General features: G+C 37.5%; 1 protein-coding gene, 1 long non-coding RNA gene and 1 pseudogene across 2 annotated transcripts; all 3 read left to right on the forward strand.

Annotated features, from left to right (window-relative positions):
* The first annotated feature begins 4,058 nt into the window (after positions 1 to 4,058).
* LOC146734409 (uncharacterized) lies at positions 4,059 to 5,123 on the forward strand. Its single transcript, XR_014931485.1, has 2 exons — positions 4,059 to 4,162; positions 5,088 to 5,123. It is a non-coding gene; the product is annotated as an uncharacterized LOC146734409 (long non-coding RNA).
* Positions 5,124 to 9,138: 4,015 nt separating this feature from the next.
* Positions 9,139 to 11,892, forward strand: LOC146734410 (uncharacterized; annotated as a pseudogene).
* A 5,181-nt stretch (positions 11,893 to 17,073) lies between these two features.
* Positions 17,074 to 18,315, forward strand: LOC146734411 (zinc finger protein 862-like). Its single transcript, XM_085508244.1, has one exon. It carries the CDS (start codon positions 17,074 to 17,076, stop codon positions 18,313 to 18,315), a length of 1,242 nt encoding a protein of 413 aa, XP_085364370.1.
* Positions 18,316 to 20,145: the final 1,830 nt, after the last annotated feature.

The raw sequence follows: 20,145 nt of genomic DNA on the forward strand, positions 1-20,145 counted from the left end.
AAATAAAATCGACATCACATAAAAATCTAACAAAAGATCCATTATGAATCAACAAATTACAAAAATATTACATCATACATGACCTCAAGCACTCCATAGACTAATAGGTCTAGGCTCAAAAGTGTATGGATTGAATGACATCGCTTACCTATTGTAAATACAGAAGTAGGTGCTGTGTCAAAGGTCAAGTGGGAAAATTCCCTAGCCATGATCTTGACACAGGGGGCGACATACATTGTTGTCACTGATCAAATGCTTCATGAAAACAGTATTATACCCAGCTTTTAATTACATTATAACAAGATGCAATTTAACAAAGAACAACAAATTAAATAATGCAAGTAATACCCGGCCACATATATCCCCCTTGTTCAAGAAATGATGCCCTCATTATTTAGTTCAAAATGGCCATCAATACTGTCACTTGATCACATTCATGTTCCATCTGTCTGTTAACGTGTGATTAAGTTTGTGCATGTACTGTTTTGTATGGTATGTGTGTGTGTGTGGGTGTGCGTAGAGTTGCATAGTTAGCTTATTAGTACATCTAATAACTTCATTCTCATTTCTGGCTAGACTCCTCAATTTTGGATTTTCTTCGCATCCAGTCACACAAGAGTGTCATGCAGTAATACATCAATCTATCAGATTGGGTAACGTCGAGTAGATTCAGGTGTAACATCTGGCGTTGTATTTCCATCTTGTGACTTGGATAACCTAGACAGGAATATCTGAATATCACCTTTCATGGTTGTTCGTTCATAAGCAAACTTCAGTCTATCTCGAAGTTTGGCTATGTATTCCGGGTAATCTAATTCAGTCTCTTCCTGTTCAACTCCAAAGGCAAGATCTATGGGTAGTCGGGGATGACGAATAAACATTAGATAGAAAGGGGAGGTACCTGTGTCTCGTGCAGTTCTGTTGTAGGCATGTGTCATCGCACTTACATATTCACTCCAATTAGCTTTTTGTGCAGGGTCCAGGGTTCCAAGCATATCCAACAGGGTGTGGTTAAACCATTTCCCTGGGGATGATAGCTGGTTGTTTGAGTCTTGGTGGTACCAGCAAGTCTGCACAATTCTTGCCAGATCTAGGGTTATATTCGAATTTTCATTATGAAGTGCATGTAACGCATGCTTCATCAACTCGTTTGGAAGAACTAATTGCTAGATAGTCTCCATTTTGTCATCATGAATGCACTTATACAGTAGACTAGACTATTCTTCAATTGGAATTGACACGTTCCCTCAGGAGATGGCATTTCTGTGATTTAAATTTTAAACCATGCTTTCTCAACCAATCAAAGACCATCTGCAGTCTTTCAAGGTGCTCTGTGAAAGTTTTTGAGAAGACAATGATATCGTCTAAATATGTTAGTAGAGTTTCAAAATTCTGGTCCAAAACAGCACATCATTAGCCTCTGGAACGTAGCTGGTGCATTTGACAATCCGGTTACTTTCATACAATCCCATGGGTGTGGTGAAAGCAGTTTTGTGACGATCCTTCGCTGTACCTCCACCTACCAATAACCAGAGGTAAGATCTAAAGAGGAGAAATACTCAAAATTACCCAAAGCTTCTAAGATCTCATCATGGTAAGATAAAGGAATCACAAACAGTGCAAGCGTTTAACTGATGATAGTCTACGCATATTCTCACAGTACCATCTTTCTTACGCACCATTACTATGGGCGAAGCATATGGTGATTGACTAGGTTGTATAGCTCCAGACTCCTCCATGTCTTCAATAGCATTATGCACCTCCTGGTAATGTGCAGGGATTATCTTGCGATGCAGTAATCGAAAAGGTCTATCATCAATCAACGGAATTTCATGCTGTATGGTGGATGTCCGCCCATAATCCAGTTGGTGTTTTAAGAAGACATCTCTGTTTTTGTACAACAGGTCTTTTAACTGTGTGCGCTCCACTTCACTATGAATTTACAGCATCATACAAGTCAACTTTCTGAAAGTCAGAGTTTTCTGTACATGATAGCTGTTGGTAACATCTAGTGGGTGACTTTGATCCACAATGCTCTGGGTTGCATTTAGTACCACTCCTCCTTTCAACATACGCATTTGGCTGGTCTGTAGTTGCAACATCAGCATTACCATTATTCACATTAGCTGGCAATGTCTCAACCAACTTTGCGCCAACAAACAGCTCCCCTATGCAAGAAGCTCATTGTGAACTGTTGATCTGTGTTAGCATCAAGGTCTGAGTTGTCAGTGCATGAATTAACTATTGTGGAAAAGGGATCACACAGCTCACTCATCTCAGCACAAACAGTTGGTGCAGCATCTGCCTCTTGTGAATTGGAAGGAATATCCATGCTAACTGCATCTAAAGTTTGAAACTGTTGTTCTTCTATCTGCTTGAGATTCATTATATTTGATGTTGTGCTCTCATTATTAGATGATCCAGGTTTGTTGTGGTACATGTAAGGTTTCATATAATATTTTGGGCGCACATGTCCTCGTATATTGACCGATTTTCCTGGGTTTTTTTTAATAATCCACCTGCAAAATATACAGACATATATACCACAAAATTAATTAAATATTATTCAGTATGGATAAACAAATAATATAATATACACTTACTTGACTGAGCAGAAAATGTGTCTTGTTTCCCTGCACATGTATCATACGAAATTTAAAAAACATTTACCCTGAAATACCCCATTTTCTTTGGTTATATGGTACCGTACTGCCCATTACACATTTAACACAGAAAATAGAAATTGCATTTTTGTATTTAAGAGCACACATAGTATTATGGTAACTGTAGTTTGGGATACAACACCCCCGACTATAACAGTACGGAAGTATGGATATCACAACAAAATATTCAACAATTTTCAAAACTAATTATACACATTTTGCAATTGGCACTACTATATATGCTTATCTTCATCACTCAATAAATAGACAAATTTGCAGTTTTGATCTAATTTTTGAAAATATATAAAACAGTAGGGAATAAGGCCACATAGATCATTGTGAAATGTTAAAAAATATCCACATCTTCTTGAAGAATTATAGCACTGATTATTTGGATTTTTAGCCATGAGGGGCTAATCGGGGGGGGGGGGTATGGATAGTCCGAAATAGACATCTACTCTAGCATCTACATGCTCCACGGTCTGGTTATATAGGCTAGAACAAAGGCGATCATAACAACGCTCGTTAGCGGACAGTTAACAGCTCTGACGAGCTCCAGAAAACTAGAGTTTTTGCTTTCAAGGAGGTCGAAAACTCGTGTTTATGTTACCATGCAATTAGGGATCATGAACATTAGTGCATTGATCATACACCAAATTTAAAATGATTGCCCACCCTTTTGTACAGTTTGGTGAAAATCAAGTCAAATGGTAGGTGACGTCAACAACAAAAAGGTCTAATTACTAAATTAGCACATCGGACCGTGCAAGCGCTTTTAACCAGAAAGTTTACGAATAATGCCAATTTACGCCAAAAATGACTTTTATCTCTAGAGTAACGTGCATTAAGGAGAAGGAATTTAACCTACTGCTGTTTCCGTGGCGCGAATGGGATCTCTGCATGATGACGTCGTCAACCATGTCAATTTCATTGCTCTCTCCACCACGGTGAACTTGCAACTCAGATCCAAGAGTACTGTCTACATATGGGCCTCCACATGGGTAAAAAACGAGTGCGAAGTACCCGTTTTAAAAGGTGTAAAAATCAAAGTGATGCTTTTTAAAAACTGTAAAAAAACGAAGTGAAAATCTTATAAAAATTGTAAAAGTGACCTGTTTGAGTTATAGAAAGTGAATATCGATGTGATTATTTTATAAAATTAGGAAACTGAAGTGAATTTCTTATAAATATGGAAGCGATACAAATATCATACATGGCATACATTGCCGAACATCGCCGGCTTCGCTGATTCTTACACAACAAAATCTTGCTTGGTAATAAAAGGGACTAAAAGCGTAATATGTTACCCGCATCTTTATTCGCTTGTCAAATGACGGTCGAGTACCCTACACCAATCAGAATGCATGTAATGAAGAAGCTCTGACGTATATCGCGATTGCGCATGTCTGTTAAGTCTAAAACGGAACAATTTTGCAGACGAGCTGGTGCTCGGAACGACTGACGAGCACTGACAGTACTGCATGACTACGCATAAAAAGGTTAGTTTACTGATTTTGTTTACCCTTTTTGCTGTTTATTTCCTCAGCCATGTGTTTGAGTTGGTCTGTAAAACTGGACAGGGCCTGTGATTTGGCAAATCGGGCGAGAGAAAAATCGATCGCCTGACCAAAAAAATAAACACTGCTTTAACGGTCTTTAAAAACAAATATGCCGAACGTTTATGGTACAAATGATTACAGTTGTTCCCCCACTGTTTAGTAGAGCTCACTGGCGACGACATCCATAATCATAGGCAACATGACTGCCCCACATGGCCGATGCATGAATGATGGAGAGGTGAAAATCAAAACTGCCTGCTATCCGTGTTGTACAAATCGCCCACTGTGATTGGTCGTTATTTTCGTCCTTGGCATCACAGAACGAATCAGGTTGCATGTTACAGGGTTACACTACAGTTTGCAGACATCCCAAATGACCGGTTGTGTTTGGCCATATGAAATAAACGCTTGTCACTGAATAATGCCATCTGGCCATGAGTTTAATACAGTATACAATGCCATGACAACTGGGTAATTAGGTAGGGTTTTCATTTTATTTTATTTTAATTTTAATTTGTTTTTCATTGCACTCTTTGGTGATTAATACAATAATCGTAATAATGTATAATCATGATCGAACTTCAAATCCAAGTTGGTTTTAAAGGTTGAGGGTCTTTTGAGGCAAACATTGAGGTGAAAATGATGTTTTGTCTCGTATTTGGATATGCATGTACTAACTAAGACAACTTATTTACACATTCAGGTGATGTTTTGGTGATGATCTGTGCACTTTTAGGTGGTATTTTTCAGCCACCAAATATTTATTTCAGTCCACAAGAGCGTGCATAAGGAGTGTATTAAAAGTTTCCCAATATTGGACAGGGAACTGTAACATTATATTAATACATAAAATGTGTAATTTCAGGCTAAGTATGGATGAAGAAAATAACCAAAGAAGTAGGAGGAAGAAAAAAGGAAAACACCACCACCATAGGAGTCACAAGGACAGCCAGCACAGTTCAAGGTCCCCTCTTGCAAGCCATAAAATACAGCTGTAGAAATAGAAACATTGTGTCCCTATTGTGCTATATATTGTCTGTCTAATAACCAGTTATTTACATTTTGTGACCATTTGTAGATTATATTTTGAATAGGTGGTTCCAAAGTTTTAAGGTAGCGAGAAGGGAAATACAAGTTATAGTTTAATTGAGATTAGGACTTTCCTCGCCAGTTACTAAGCATGTAGTTATGGCAATGTATATGTTTTCAGAAAGCTGAGATAGCAGAATACGATGATGTATGTTTCGTGATCATGTATGTTTCGTATTGATATTTGCTCAGATGATTAAGTTTTTTTGCGGCATTGGCCGTTTCTCGGTGTTCCTTTTTTCTATGTTTCTCACTGTTGCTTTATATGATAATGATCTTTGAAAATTCGTCTCGGAATTTTTATGTGCCTCATAGTTCTTGAGATATAATCTCTTGAACTTTATAGACTAAATTTTCATTTTCTCAAGGCCGTAACTCAACGTCAAGGGCTCACATAAACATCCATGAGACATCATATTTGAGCCCATTTTGTGGCGAATAGATTGTGGAATTTGTACATCGTTCGCTCAGAGAAAAGTGTTAAAAGATGACATCTTCAACAGTTATGATAGTCAAAAATTAGTTTCCATAAAAACTCAATAAAATGTTTCTTCGAATTTGGCCACTTATAAACAGCTAATTAATTACCAAATGCTTACCATTCCCATCATACTTTATAAATATACGAGTATCAGATCTGCGAGGACAGTTATATCGTGAAAACATGGTTGGTTGTTTCTTAAAAAAGTGTGTGCTAACTTGAACAAAATGGCATATCGCGCAATTATTTTGTCAAGCCCCTTTGTTATGTTAATCAGTATCAACAGTACAACGGTTCTCTAAACACAGGGCGGGCCATCATGACAGCATATATTTAGGGAATATACATGCCTTTAAGTACAGATATGTTTGCATATCTTTCTGCCTATGGAGAGTGTACCATTATCGGATTTGTTATAATCAATTATTTCCAAGTCAGCACCTGTTTTTCCTCCCGATGAAAAACGAAATGTAGCGTTGGCCATACTCACAGAGAAGTGGTTCCAGACAGAGGCGGTAATTCCATGTAACTACTAAATTCACGCATTGCGCGACGACCCTTTCCAATGCCATGAGCTGCGATCACCAAAGTTACGGTTTACATCAAAAGAAATGTCTACTCCTTTTTGACGCCGGAAAAATGTCAGTCGCGGAGTTGCATTTTGGATTCATGCACTTATAGTAAAAATGGCTCCCCAGCCATGGCGGATGTTCGTGTTTGCAGCCAAAACGACATTCCCCTTTTTACAATAATGACACATCAATATTTCACTGCCAATTTTATTTACAGACTGTAATTCTACCATTAACCAGTGTCTGTATCTAGGATTTCCATCTCGATGCCGTCGTTGTCTGAACTGTCGGTGTCACCGTGACAATCACTCAGAACTTTTGTTGTAACTGTCGACAGACTCTTCTTCAAACCACTCTGCGGGCTGACTATAATATGAGCCCAGGTCACTTTCATTTATGTTTACTACCAACTACATTTTTTGGGAATAAACTTAAATTACGCACCAAATGCATTGCGCACAGTAAATTTGGACCAAAGATAAAGAAAGTACACAATATGTTTCATAATCCAAATGTTTTTGAAAAATGTTTTTTTGTCTTCTAGTTTTTCCACAGGGAGCCCAGGAACTATAATCAACTGTAATACGCAGTCTATGAGCGGGGGGGGGGGTACCGGCCGGTATCTAGTGTAAGAAATAGACAAGGGGTGAAGGCTCCAGCCAGCTCACATTTTTTAAACTCGAAAAAACAGACAAAAAAAATACCAGGTTGAAGAATATTAGTTGCTCCTTCGAATTTCGCCAAAGCCTTACCTACATTTTACCGATATCTCCAGAATAAATCAAGAAAACTACACGAATTCCTAACGGTTAGTCCGAACGCACGACACCGTTGGAGGCGTGGCCTGTTCAGCATTTGTCAACAACCAATCACAAGACTGGTTACGAACCAGTTGCGCAAGGCTATCCGAGTCGTGACCTCGATGTGGTTTGTAACCAGTCTTGTGATTGGTTGTTGACAAATGCTGAACAGGCCACGCCTTCAACTGTGCCCTGCGTTCGGGCAAACCGTTAGGAATTCCTAAATGAAGTAAATTTGTGTAGTTTTCTTGATTTATTCTGCAGATATCGGTAAAATGTAGGTAGGGCTTTGGCGAAATTTGAAGAAGCAACTAATATTTTTCATTCTTTTCGTCTGTTTTTTCGAGTTTAAAAAATGTGAGCTGGCTGGAGCCTTCATCCCTTGTCTATTTCATACACTAGATACCAGCCGATACCCCCCCCCTCCCCGCTCATAGAGACTGCGTATTACAGTTGATTATAGTTCCTGGGCTCCCTGTGGTTTTACCCCTCTCGCTACCTTAAGTACTCCTTGGTGAGCCCAATTACACAACAAGTTTTATGATATGTTTGTTTTTTTAATTTGGACTTTGAAACATATATTTTTGGTGTTTTTTTGTCATTTTTGGTCAAAATTAATATTTTGGACCTTTGTGAGCTTGACTACATGAAAGGTTTTGATGCAGTGTATTTGAGAGTAATATATCTTATAAAGTCACGTGAGATTCAGTGCTGATTAAAATTTGGGCTTTGAAATATGTATTTTTGGTGCGTTTTTTGTCAGTTTTTGTCAAAATTGATATTTAGGACTTGTGTGAGCTTAATTACAGTAAAAGATAACAAATACACTGTAATAGCTTACAGTTTTTGAATACATCTGATGGCATCTAAAATTTCTTTTCTTTTCTTTAACAGGTCACTATTGGGTTTCCTAATGCAGGCAGTAGAAATTATACACCAAAAGAAGAATTCAAATTGTTGATCAAAAAGTTTCTCTTCACTTCATATGATAGCATTGCACAGGAATGTCTGAAAAAAGGTGAATTAGCAAATGCAATCTACAGGCAAATGTGCTGCAATATTACCAAGGAAATGGCTGGTTTGTCATCAATAAACAAACCATCTGAGTTACGTGAAATCAACACGGATAGTGTTACTGATTTCACATGGAAAGTGTTACTTGAAGAACTACAAGTCAGGGCTCCAGTTTTCCTAATGTTCCTGGAATCTGCAGTACATAATCCATCACAGAACAGAAACATTGATAAGAAAGGGAATGCCTTGGTGCCATGTATGATGTCAGCTGCAGCGCATATCATTTCAATTTTCAATGATGAATTAAATATCACAAGAAAGCTGAATAGTGTGATTTTGAAAAAAGGAGGTGTAAAGAAGACAGCAATGAATCGTCTCTCATCACAGTATCTTTGCATGGCATATAGCAGTACCAATAAGATGTTTGACAAGTTTGGTGAAGATTATGCAGTTGACATAACTGAGTGGAAGTCTGCTATAGAAAGAGAAATGGTACAAGAGAAGAATCTGCTGGAGAGGATGTTGGATCTTCGTCTCACAATGCCTGTTGAACGACTACTTTGTACACCAGACCAAATTCTCGAGCTTGAATTCCTTAAAGTTGAGTTGAAGAAACTCCAGGAGCATATGCACCCTGGTTATTCATTGACTAGTGACAATGTGGACTGCAGGAGTAAAGTTCGTCAAATGACAAAAAGTAATCAAAACAAGGATCATCATATGTACAATATGCTTGCATACAAAAACAGGATATCCGGCAACCATTTACCAAATGATGCTGCAACTGCTGATGTAAATGCAACTCCTTTCCTTAAATTCATGCCTAGTCTAGAAGACAATGATCAACTGGCAGAATAATTTGCTTTCTTTGTTGCTCATTCGTGGGCAAAGTATATACCCAAACTGAGTGTATATAGTAGGAACTTGCCGGTGTATATCCCACATCAGTATATGAAAGAAATGAAGAACAAAACTGAAAAGGTATGTCAAATGTTGTATTTTTCTAAAGCTGAGTGTTTTTCCTTTTAAGACTAGTGTCCCTGTGTCTCATCTTTCTGATTTGTTGTCATCAAATCAAACTTGTTAGGATGATTCACAGGCATTAGCATTTATACTGTTTTAATATTTACCATCCTAGATAAAAACAAATGTATGCAATAACTCAAAATGTTTTTATTCATTTGTTTTTAAACTTCATATCAATCAGTATAAATCCTTAGCGAAGTTTGATTTTGGGATCTCTCGCTCATTCATTTTTGGAAATGTATTACATATTAAACTTTCCCATTGCTTCAACATATAAATAAGGTTAAGTACAGTCTCAATACACCAATAATTGATTCTTCAAGAAAATTCCCTTCATTTTCTTCTTTTTGGTCGCTTATTTCATTTTTGATTGCCCCTTGTGCGACCTATGACCCTGCAAATCATTTATATTCATAGAACATACACTCACTAAAATTTCCAAAATTGTTGATAGTTCTTTGAAATCTTGTGTGTAGTATTGTGTTTTAACTGCCTGTTGCGGTATAATTATTCATATTTATTTATGCATATGTTTTTCACTTCAGGTGATTTGGTGCCATCTCTATAACACCACCTCTTCTGCCGACATTGGTACATTGTTTGCTGCTCGAAATGCCATAGATGCAAAGAATGTCAGCAAAGATCCACATCACGATTACTATGCAAACTCTGAGTTATTGGATAAGTTCACAGATGCTTATTTGTTGACAGGTGCCCTTCATCATTTCAAAATGAAAAATGTTCAGGACAATCCAACTGCAAATTTATATACAGGTAACAATCATAGTATTTGTGTCATTGCTTAGTACCTTTTCCAACTAAAATACAAGTTTGTTGGGGCTGGGTGAACTTCATCTTGGACATCTGTTCAAAAATTGCAGAAGACATTTTTGTTATTATATTGCTCACAATTTGAAGCATATACATACTCTGCAAAAATATTATATAGGATTCACCATCTGTAAAATCATACAGAAAATCAAAGAAAGCTTAGAAAGGGCTCCCGTGTATTTGGACCAAAGGTTGAACAGTCAAAAATTATTTGGTTATCAAGAAATATTATCCACAATAGTAACTTTGCATGTAGATTGCATCAATATAAATGCCTATCAAATTTGATTCAATTCCGTTGAGTTGTTCATGAGATAATCAACATTTAGTGAAAAAATATTATGCAAATTACCTAATTTACATATGCAAATTACTCAATAGTGGTATGGCATGCACATTACATCAATGTATATGCCTATCAAATTTGATCGGAATCCATTAAATAGTTCACGAGATAATCTCAATTTAGTAAAAAACGGTATGCAAATTAGATAATTTACATATTTAACGTAAACAGATTGGCCTAAAAACTAATCAGGTCTGATTGCCCCAAAGCATATGTGTACCAAATTTCATTGAAATATCATGGACGGTTCTTGAGATTTTTATGGAACAGACATACACACAGACAGACACACGCACACAGACATCTTAACCACAAAGGCTCACGATGTGCTTCGCACACGGGAGCCAATTATACCAGGGTTAATTAATTTATAATGTTCTGTGAGGCCAAAACAAATTCTGACGCGATTATAAAAATATTGTGTCAAAATAAAATTTTATTTAGCCTATATCTTTCCAATCAAAATAATAACAAATCTTAATTTTAGGTTTTCAATATTTTCTTGAAAAAGATGAGCCAGGCAGAATCAAATTGATATTTTGTCTTGGCCTTAGCGAGTATACAGTTATTTCTAATATTACAATTACAGTATTTACATTTCTTTATTACTGTATATTCTAGGTCCTGAAGATGATGAAGCTGAAAAGTGCAATTATTTGTTATCAGAGGCAAGGAAGTACATGTATGTTGACAAGCATATCATTTTCCAAGTACCAACACTGGATGATGGTTTTGGTCCTAGGAGTAACCAATTAATTTGTCGCTTTTGCCAAAGAGTGTTTGTACGACCAAAAAACCTAGAAAAACATGAGAGACAACATCAGGAATTCATTTCTGCTTCAGATGAATCAAGGTCTGTTGCTGCACATACCAGTTCTACAGTCCAAGTGAACAATGACTATGTGTACAATTATACTCACAGTGCATTGGTACTATGTATGTTCAGACGAAACCACTGCGATGCAATCCATATGGGAGATGGTGAAAGAGTCCTAAGATTTTATAAATATTTTTACTTGTTCTATAAAGTATCAAACTGTCCGAAATATGCGTATGCAACGTTGTTGGCTCAAACCATGTGTTTATTAACACCACGCCTTGCCCATAGGCTTACTTGGAATAGGTTTGTGAATTTGCAAGGGAAGACAGATTCCAATCACCCAATGGATCTTGATGTTGAACATGAAAACAAAGTCTTCAAAAATGACATCACAAGCTATAGAGGTGAGATTACTCAGAAAACAATCAGCCGCGTCAGTTTGAGTGTTAAAGCGACTGAATGTGTCGTCACTAGATATGATAAGGACACAAAACGCAGACGCCCATCGGGTAGACATACCAGGAAAGATCCTCACACTTGTGAAACAATTTACAGATGCTAAGCTGTATGACAATATACCTGGAAGATTATACAGAGCTTTTTCTCATTTTTCACCAAATCTATTGGATTCAGGACATGGATGAGCAATAGCCTCAAACAATTTTCTGGCAAACATTATTACACAATGTAAAATGTATGTGTGTATAGCCAATACTCGCTAAGATGCAAGGACAAGTTATGGACATGTTGGTTACTATATTACCCCAGCCCTGAAGGCCAGTTTACCGCTATCGCTTTTACCGGTCCTCCAGTGACAAATCAGATCAAAACCGCCGACTGTAAAAAAAACTATTTCCACCCACAAATGATTTGAATTCATATGACCTTTGTACTGTTCGCTAGAGCCAATGAAATTTACTAGCATCATGACGTCAGAATACCTTATTTGGTACTTGTTTCGAATGTTGTAGCGTTCTCTGGAATAACATTTATACTCGTTGTGTTCTTTTTCACGGTCTCCGTGTGGGCATTTGAATGACATCATTTTGCCGTTCAACCAATCAGATAGCCATGTTCATTTTTTAAACGGAGTGATTTTGATCTGATTTGTCACTGGAGGGACCGGTAAAAGCGATAGCGGTAAACTGGCCTCCAGGTCTGGGGTATTAACTATATACGCTTTATCGTGAAATAAAAGTCTACTTTTGGTAGCGATCTTAAAATTATTTCTTGGGCAAAGACAATCGAGTGCACATGTACTGAAGGAATTGCCAATACGTATAGGTAAATCAAACTGATAGTACGCACACACACTCAAATTTTTGGCCCCTGTGTGCGAACATTTATGACCAATAAATTTTTAAATGTTCAACCTTTGGTCCAAATACACAGGAGCCCTTTCTAACCTTTTTTGGTTAATTTATTTGCTCAACTAATACTTCCAAGATTGCTACCAAAAGTGGATTTTTATGTCATGATAAATAAAATATTTTTGATTATTAACGAATGCAGTATCAAAGCAAGCATTCTAAAACTGGTCCAAAATGCCCAAGTTTATCCATATTGCCCCTTCAATCAAACGCTGTAGGCATTTGCACGCAAGGTCAGAGGACTGTCAACAGTCTGGGTTCTATACTGGGAGGGGGTATTTTTTGATGTGATGTATGCATATCAGGGTTTTTCCCAGGATTTTGGAGCAGAATTATGACCATTCTGCATAACAATACCACTATCAATTGCCAAATCAAATGTTCAATATTCTTTATTTACATGATACTTTTCATAAAATAACAACAAAAATACTATCAGTGGTATACATGTACATATGACAACCAATATCTCATAAGTAACAAATTGTTTTAACTTAAGAAGGTATGGCACTGACAAAAATAGTCTTAAAATGTTATGAACTTTGACATACATGCCTTTGTAAATACTGAGTTTAATACACCATCATTTCTAGACAATTCTGTGAATTTGTGTTTTCAAAATGTATTTCTAACAGAGTAAATGTGGTTTATTATTTTTATCAATACATTCAGGATCCCTGCCAAAATTCTGGTTTCTCCACATTTAAAACTGAATAGTAGCAAAAAATGGATCAAAACAATTTGTCATACATATGACTCATTTGTGTGTCATATTTATCAATTTCTTTCAAATAGTGGAATGTTAAAAATGATGTTACTCAAATCATGTTGATCATAAAAAAAACAAAGCAATTAGCAGAGTATTTTTCCTATGGTTCGGTTGTTAATTTATACTGTACTAATGATGTCCTTATGAACTATGGCCGGGTACAATCCTACTGTCCATGTTTTCACGGTTCCGCCATGGCAAACATATCATTGATTTGCACCAATTCGTGGATGTATTTGTACCATCTTGCCTCAAATCGGAAATAAACGGTGGTGAATATTTTGTTTTAGAACAAAATTAGTATTTTTTACTGTATACATTGATCAACAGGAACTATCAAATCGTGATCGGTGGAGTGACACAGAACTAAAGTCAGCGCATGCCAAAATACTACAGTTATTACAGTGAATTTTTGTTTGAACAAAAAAGATTTTCCCCAAGGCTGTACTGAAAAACATGTACAGCTGGATTTTTTTGTAACTGGCCAAATTTCATAAGGACGCCACAAGTACAATATAAGCTAACGGCTGAACCATAACAAAAATATGAAAAAGTGCTCACCAAACTCAGCTTAAAGCCCTTTAAAGAGTTAAGATATTGTATTACAAAATAAAAATTGAATGATAATTTTTTACTCTGTGTCATCACTGTCTGATGACAAGATTCTCATTCTGCTACGTTGGTAAGCAAGGACTGTATCACTATCATCACTGTCAATAAAAATATCATGTGATAACACATTCTGTTCTGCTGCATCTTTATTATCTGATCCTTCAAACTCTGTAAATCAGAATCAGATGCTTCAAGCACCTCTAAAACAATGTCCCATACTCTATTTACATGAACCGGTGAGAAGAAACAGAAATTTGATTGAAGTACATCCTTGTTCTCAATGAATTGCACATATTTGACAACTTGAGATATTAAAGCTCTTGAAAAACCTGTAACAATATCCGCCCCAACAAATATTTCATTTTCATTCCTACATTTCAGCAAAGTACTCCTGTATTCAAAAAGGTATGTTTCTAGTGCCTTTCGCTGAATGTTTGTCACCAAATGAACAGGAGCGCTATCTATGAACTTGCCAGAACACGCACTCTTTTCATCAACAACAACCTTTTGTAAGTTGGTCTCTGCTTTTGAAAGGTATTCATCTGGTGACAAACAAGCAAATTCACAGAAACATTCTTCGTCATCACAAGCGCACAAGCATCTACATTTTAAAGAACATATATCACAACAGGTATGCAAAATAGCACTGGATTTTGGATTATCCTGACACTCTGCAAGTATGAACTTCCTACGACAGGAAGAGACATTTCTGCAATAACCTTTCATTAACTTGCTAATACGAGAGCTTCGCAAAGAACCTGGATATTTCACCAAAACCACACTGGCCATGACACTGGCATCCCTGCCAGCTCTTCCAGTTTCCTGCATATATTCATCTATATCATTGGATGGACCAAGATGAATAATCTGGTGGACACCCTTAACATCCATGCCCATGCCAAATGCTATAGTTGTGAATAGAACTCTCACAACACCATTGGGGTTCTGAAAGGAAGATATGATGTGCTGTTTCACACTTTCATTTGTCTTTGAGTGAAACATCCCAAACAATCTATTAAAATGTGACACACTCCTTGTCATATGCTTTGTCACCCAAGTAATTTTTGAACATTTCATACAAATCTGAGCAGTGGCGCCTTTTTCTGCAAAATATTATCATTCTATTACACTCTCTGCCATGCTCCTCCAAATCTAAAAGTAACCATTTAAACATAACTGATACATTATCATGTTTCATATCTACTACTGAGTATCGAATGTTCTCTTTGTTCGGTACTTCAGAAACAATTAAACAGTCCTTCATACACAGGTCTTCAATAATGACTTTCTGAGTTTCTTTGGTTGCTGTGGCTGTCAGTGTGATGACCGGAACATTAGAACGAAGAAAGGATCGCATCTCTCCCAGTCTTCCATAAAAACTTCTAAACACAGTTGCACCGTCTCCCTTATCTTTACCCCTGGTTTGGTGAGAAAAAAATTAATACATTATCCCATCAAAATTCAAATAAATTGTGTAATAATAAATTGTAACATTGCCTGCATGGCCCATGCTGTTTTTTAAATGTATAATACACCCTGAAGCTACTTTATTGAACCTCACCACAGTCCTCAAGGGAGAGCAAATAGTAGTATGAAGAAACAAGCAAAGTAATCTAAGAACCAGATAATTAAAAATTATAAGGTAAAATACTCTAGTTTAGGGAATATGATTTTCGCTGGAATTAAATTTTGCTGAAAAGAAAATTGTTCTCGTCACTAATTTGTAAAGAGGCCGCCTAATCGACACATAGGAAAAAAAACAGTACTTGACAGTTAAATTTAAAAAAAAATAACCATGCTGTGGAAAAACAACATGGCATTATAGTCTCTTTTTTTTTCTTGTTCTCGAATAAACTTAAAACAAACCAACATAATTTAACAGTCGTTATTCAATAATGGGTAGCTTTTAGGTAAACCAAAATGAATAATACCCTGAAGGAAACAATCCAGTATCTATTTACAATGCGATCGTACCGGAAATCTCATGACAGACGATTAGTCGTCTGAGCGGAAATCAAACATCCGTGTATTTTCACAAGAGTAGTACATTCACTGGGATTGTAAATATAAACCGTAGTCATCTAAAAATGCGACAAAACACCGAATACAATACTCACCATTTCTTTATACAATGACTCTCGTCGATAAATATCGCTCGAGTTTGATGTCTATAAACGTCTGACAGGAGCATTCGACGGCACTTTCCAAGGTAAGCTTCCGGGCTGCCAAACACCAAGTTGAATTTCACGTCTAGAAGACCCTGTTTCACTAAACTATCGCTCGAACATAAAGATGCTGTTTTTACCCCGATTTTCGTGAGTCGGGCTACCTGTTCTTGCATCAGGGCGACCAGTGGCGATACAATCAAAATAATGGATGATGGTTCGTCGGCAAAGTCACCGATACTGTCCAGCAGGAATGGCGCCATTTCATAAGTCAGCGACTTGCCACTGCCAGTCGGCGCTGTGAGAAAAACATCTTTCTTCTGCAAATAGCCATCAATGACTTGTCGCTGGATTGGTCGAATACTTTCATACCCAAGTTTCTTCAACGCCAGCGAAACTGCATCGTCACAAGCCATCTTCAAAGCAGTGCACTGAACGAAGTTTATAAACTATTGCATCGTCTGGTGGCTCAATTTTTTTTACTTCCTGTTGACCTGGGACTGCGTGACTTGTGATTGGTTAGCATTTTTATGACATCACTCTGCCTGTCAATCATGATGGTACGCTACAGGAGAATTTCTCTACAGTGGTGAGTGGTGGCGTAGCAGGCTATAACAGTCTCTCGGGCCTTACGGCCCTCGCTTGAAATGCCTTCGGCATTTCGCAAACGCCTACGGCGTTTGATTAATATTAATATTAATAAAACAAACACACACACGTAAGGCCAGAGGGACTGTCGACAGTCTATAAAAGACCGTGTAACCGTGCTGGGTCATTGCCTTGGTATACTCAGTTCTTTTTGTGATTCAATCAATGTAAAGTAAACATTGTTGCGATTTTTACACAAATTTGATTGGCAGAAAGACGCACTGCGTCGCGGATGTTCCCAACTCGCGACGCTAGGGATACAAGTAAAACCCTTTGTTGTTGCCGCCCGTCTACCGAACGTGTAAGTCATGGCGGGTCGGCAACTTACGGCAGGGCGACAAAAGCGTATTACGCTTTTTTTCCCAAGCAATGGGGCTTCAAATTCATTGCAGAAAAGGTCCGCGTCATTAAGTGACCATGATCAAGATGTGAGCAACGCCGAATCGACCGCCAAGTCGCCTGAAGTTCAAGTTGAACAATGCGAACCTTCGTCTAAAAAGAAAAAGACTTTTGAACGCAGATATCAGGCTAGCTGGGAACAAAACCCGAAATATTCCCATTGGTTACAATATGATCGAGAGAAAAAATCCATGCAGTGCAAGATTTGCCTTCAAACTGGAAAGAGAAACCCTTTCACTGAGAAGGGAGGCTGTGTGAATTTCCGTACAACAACGCTGGACCGCCACATCAGTATTGGAGATCACGTGAAAGCAGTTCAAGAAATCGCACTACGTGCAGACTTCAATACCACTGTTCAGAAAGTATTATCCGATAATGACAAAGCAATTATTTCCGCAATGCAGACCGTGTTTTGGCTGGCGAAGGAAGACATAGCAACACGAAAATATGAATCGCTGCTGTCATTTCTAAAGTTACAAGGTGTTGAAACCATGGATAAACTCAGAGTTGGGCAGAATGCATCATACACTTCACGTCAAACTGCCGATGAAATGCAAGACGCGATTGCTGCAGTGATATCCAAGGAAATCAAACAACAATTACGACAGAGTGAATTTCTGAGCGTGCTATCTGATGAAAGTACGGACATTTCTGTCACTAAGAAACTAGTAATCTATGCCAGATTGATCGATGACGATTTTACTCCTAGGACACGGTACATCGGAAATGTCAAAGTCAAAGACGGTACATCGAGTACAATATCTTCATCACTGAAAACTACTCTGTTGGAGGAAAATTGTGTAAAACCCCACCAACTCATCGGTTTTGGCAGCGATGGCGCCAGTGTAATGAGAGGAAGGCTGAATGGTGTTTCCGTTCGTTTCCAACGAGAAATAAACCCGTTCATCATTAGTATCCACTGCATAGCTCACCGCTTAGCTTTATGTACCAGCCAGGCAGCGAAATCTGTCACATACCTCCAGAAATACTCGCAAATTCTCACTGATATTTATTATTATTTTTCAAGATCGGCCTTGCGTACTGAGAGTGTGAAGGAAATTCAGTCAATATTGGACGATCCACTTTTGAAATATAAGGAAGTCCATGATGTTCGCTGGTTTTCATTTTATTCATCACTAGAAACAATATAACGAACTTACGGCTCATTGGTAACATATTTCCAGTCCGTTGCAAGTACACAACCAATAGCAAAGGGACTAGCAAAGAGAATGACCTGTTACGAGTTTGTCGCAACAACACACTTATTAATGGATATAATACCAGTTTTAACCCATATGAGTATGGTATTTCAGTCGGCGGATATTGATATTGCCATTGTGTAAGCTTCAATTCAGACAACCACGGCCAGAATCAAAGAGTTGGGCTCAAAAAATGGAAAACATCTCTCCGATTTTGAGCAGATGTCGTCGGCTAATGGCAAGACGTATACCGTGAATGGTCACAATATAAGTGCAACAACAAACCAAAAGAAACACTTTGATAATATCAGATCAGACTTCACTAAAAATATTCTTGACAATTTGGAGGAAAGGTTTCCCCAAGATACTACTACATTAATTAATGCATTTGCTGTTCTTGCAATGCGACCTCTGTCAGTTTTGCCCAAAGACCAAGTTGACGTATTTGGGAACACCGAAATAGAAGTCTTAGTCAATCACTTTGGAGCGGCGAAAACCACTGAAGACGGTACTATTATTGAACGCATTGTTGACCCAGATTGTGTTTTGCGTGAGTGGGCTACTGCCAAAGAACTTGTGCTGTCTCAGATGTATCCTAGAGACAAAATGGCAATTTTGTGGAAACTATTGTACACCTATCACCGTGGCTTACTTCCTAATTTGCTTAAACTTGCGAAAATAGCTTTGGTTTTGCCAGTACAAACCGCTGATTGTGAACGCGGATTTTCGGTACAAAATAAAATCAAAACAAAGACACGAAACCGCTTAGAAGCAGAGAGACTTCATGTATTGTCACTGATCTCTTCTGAGGGATCATCCATAGAGTATTTTCCATTTGATGTTGCCTTAAACGAATGGAGGCAGTTAAAACAGAGACGTATATTCAACAAAACTTCTTAACTGTTTCAGTCTTGGTAATTAATAACGCAATTGCGTGACTGAGTGCAGAGAGCTCCCTGTTGAGTGTAAGGTTGACCAAAGGTCAGTCATTCTGATAATGTACGTCTTACGATGATGTCACTTTTAATATTAGCACTACAAATAATGATACAACTTGACAAGTGGTCTTCACAATAGCACAGTAAAAATTGCATGCTAAGTTTTTTATTTGAGAAATTAAGTTGATTGAAATTGTTAGTAACATAACGTACTTGTTTAGTGTATTTGGCAACATTATGCACATTATGACATATTTTTATTCTTAACCTTTTACTTACCAATTATCTCAGTGGAACACTAGTAGTAGTTGGTAACACACAACTAAATGTATTGCAAGCTTATTTTTTTATTTGAGAAATAAAATTGATTTTGAACTGCTTTATTATTGTTCCCCCCAAAATGCAAATGTCTAACAAAATTAATGTGCATGGGACACATTGTCTCCTCACAAAAAAATCCTGGCTGCAACACTGGTTATAGAGTCACCTATGATAAGAATATCAACATTTCTTAAATCATATTTGGCATTTGAGTAAACTTTGTTGCTGCTGTCTGCTTTATCAGTTTCCTCATTGTCTGCTGGGGAACATTCCACTGATGACTGTTTTCTTCCAGTGTTCACTTTACTATCACTACTGGTGTTGTCTTCAAGGCCGTACTGTAAACAGGAAAATCGATTTTCAGTTGCAAGCGGCAAAGCTTGAATGTCCTTTATCTCCATTCTTATTCCCTGTAAATCTCGTTTTATCTTTTTAGAAATAGCCGTTTGTCTATTTTTCGTTTCAATCTCCATTCCAGTTTGAGCAGCTATAAGATTTCCTCTCCATGTCTCATTGATGTCAA

This window comes from Saccoglossus kowalevskii, chromosome 14, assembly GCF_978046115.1.
Source record: "Saccoglossus kowalevskii chromosome 14, keSacKowa6.1, whole genome shotgun sequence".
Taxonomy (NCBI): domain Eukaryota; kingdom Metazoa; phylum Hemichordata; class Enteropneusta; family Harrimaniidae; genus Saccoglossus; species Saccoglossus kowalevskii.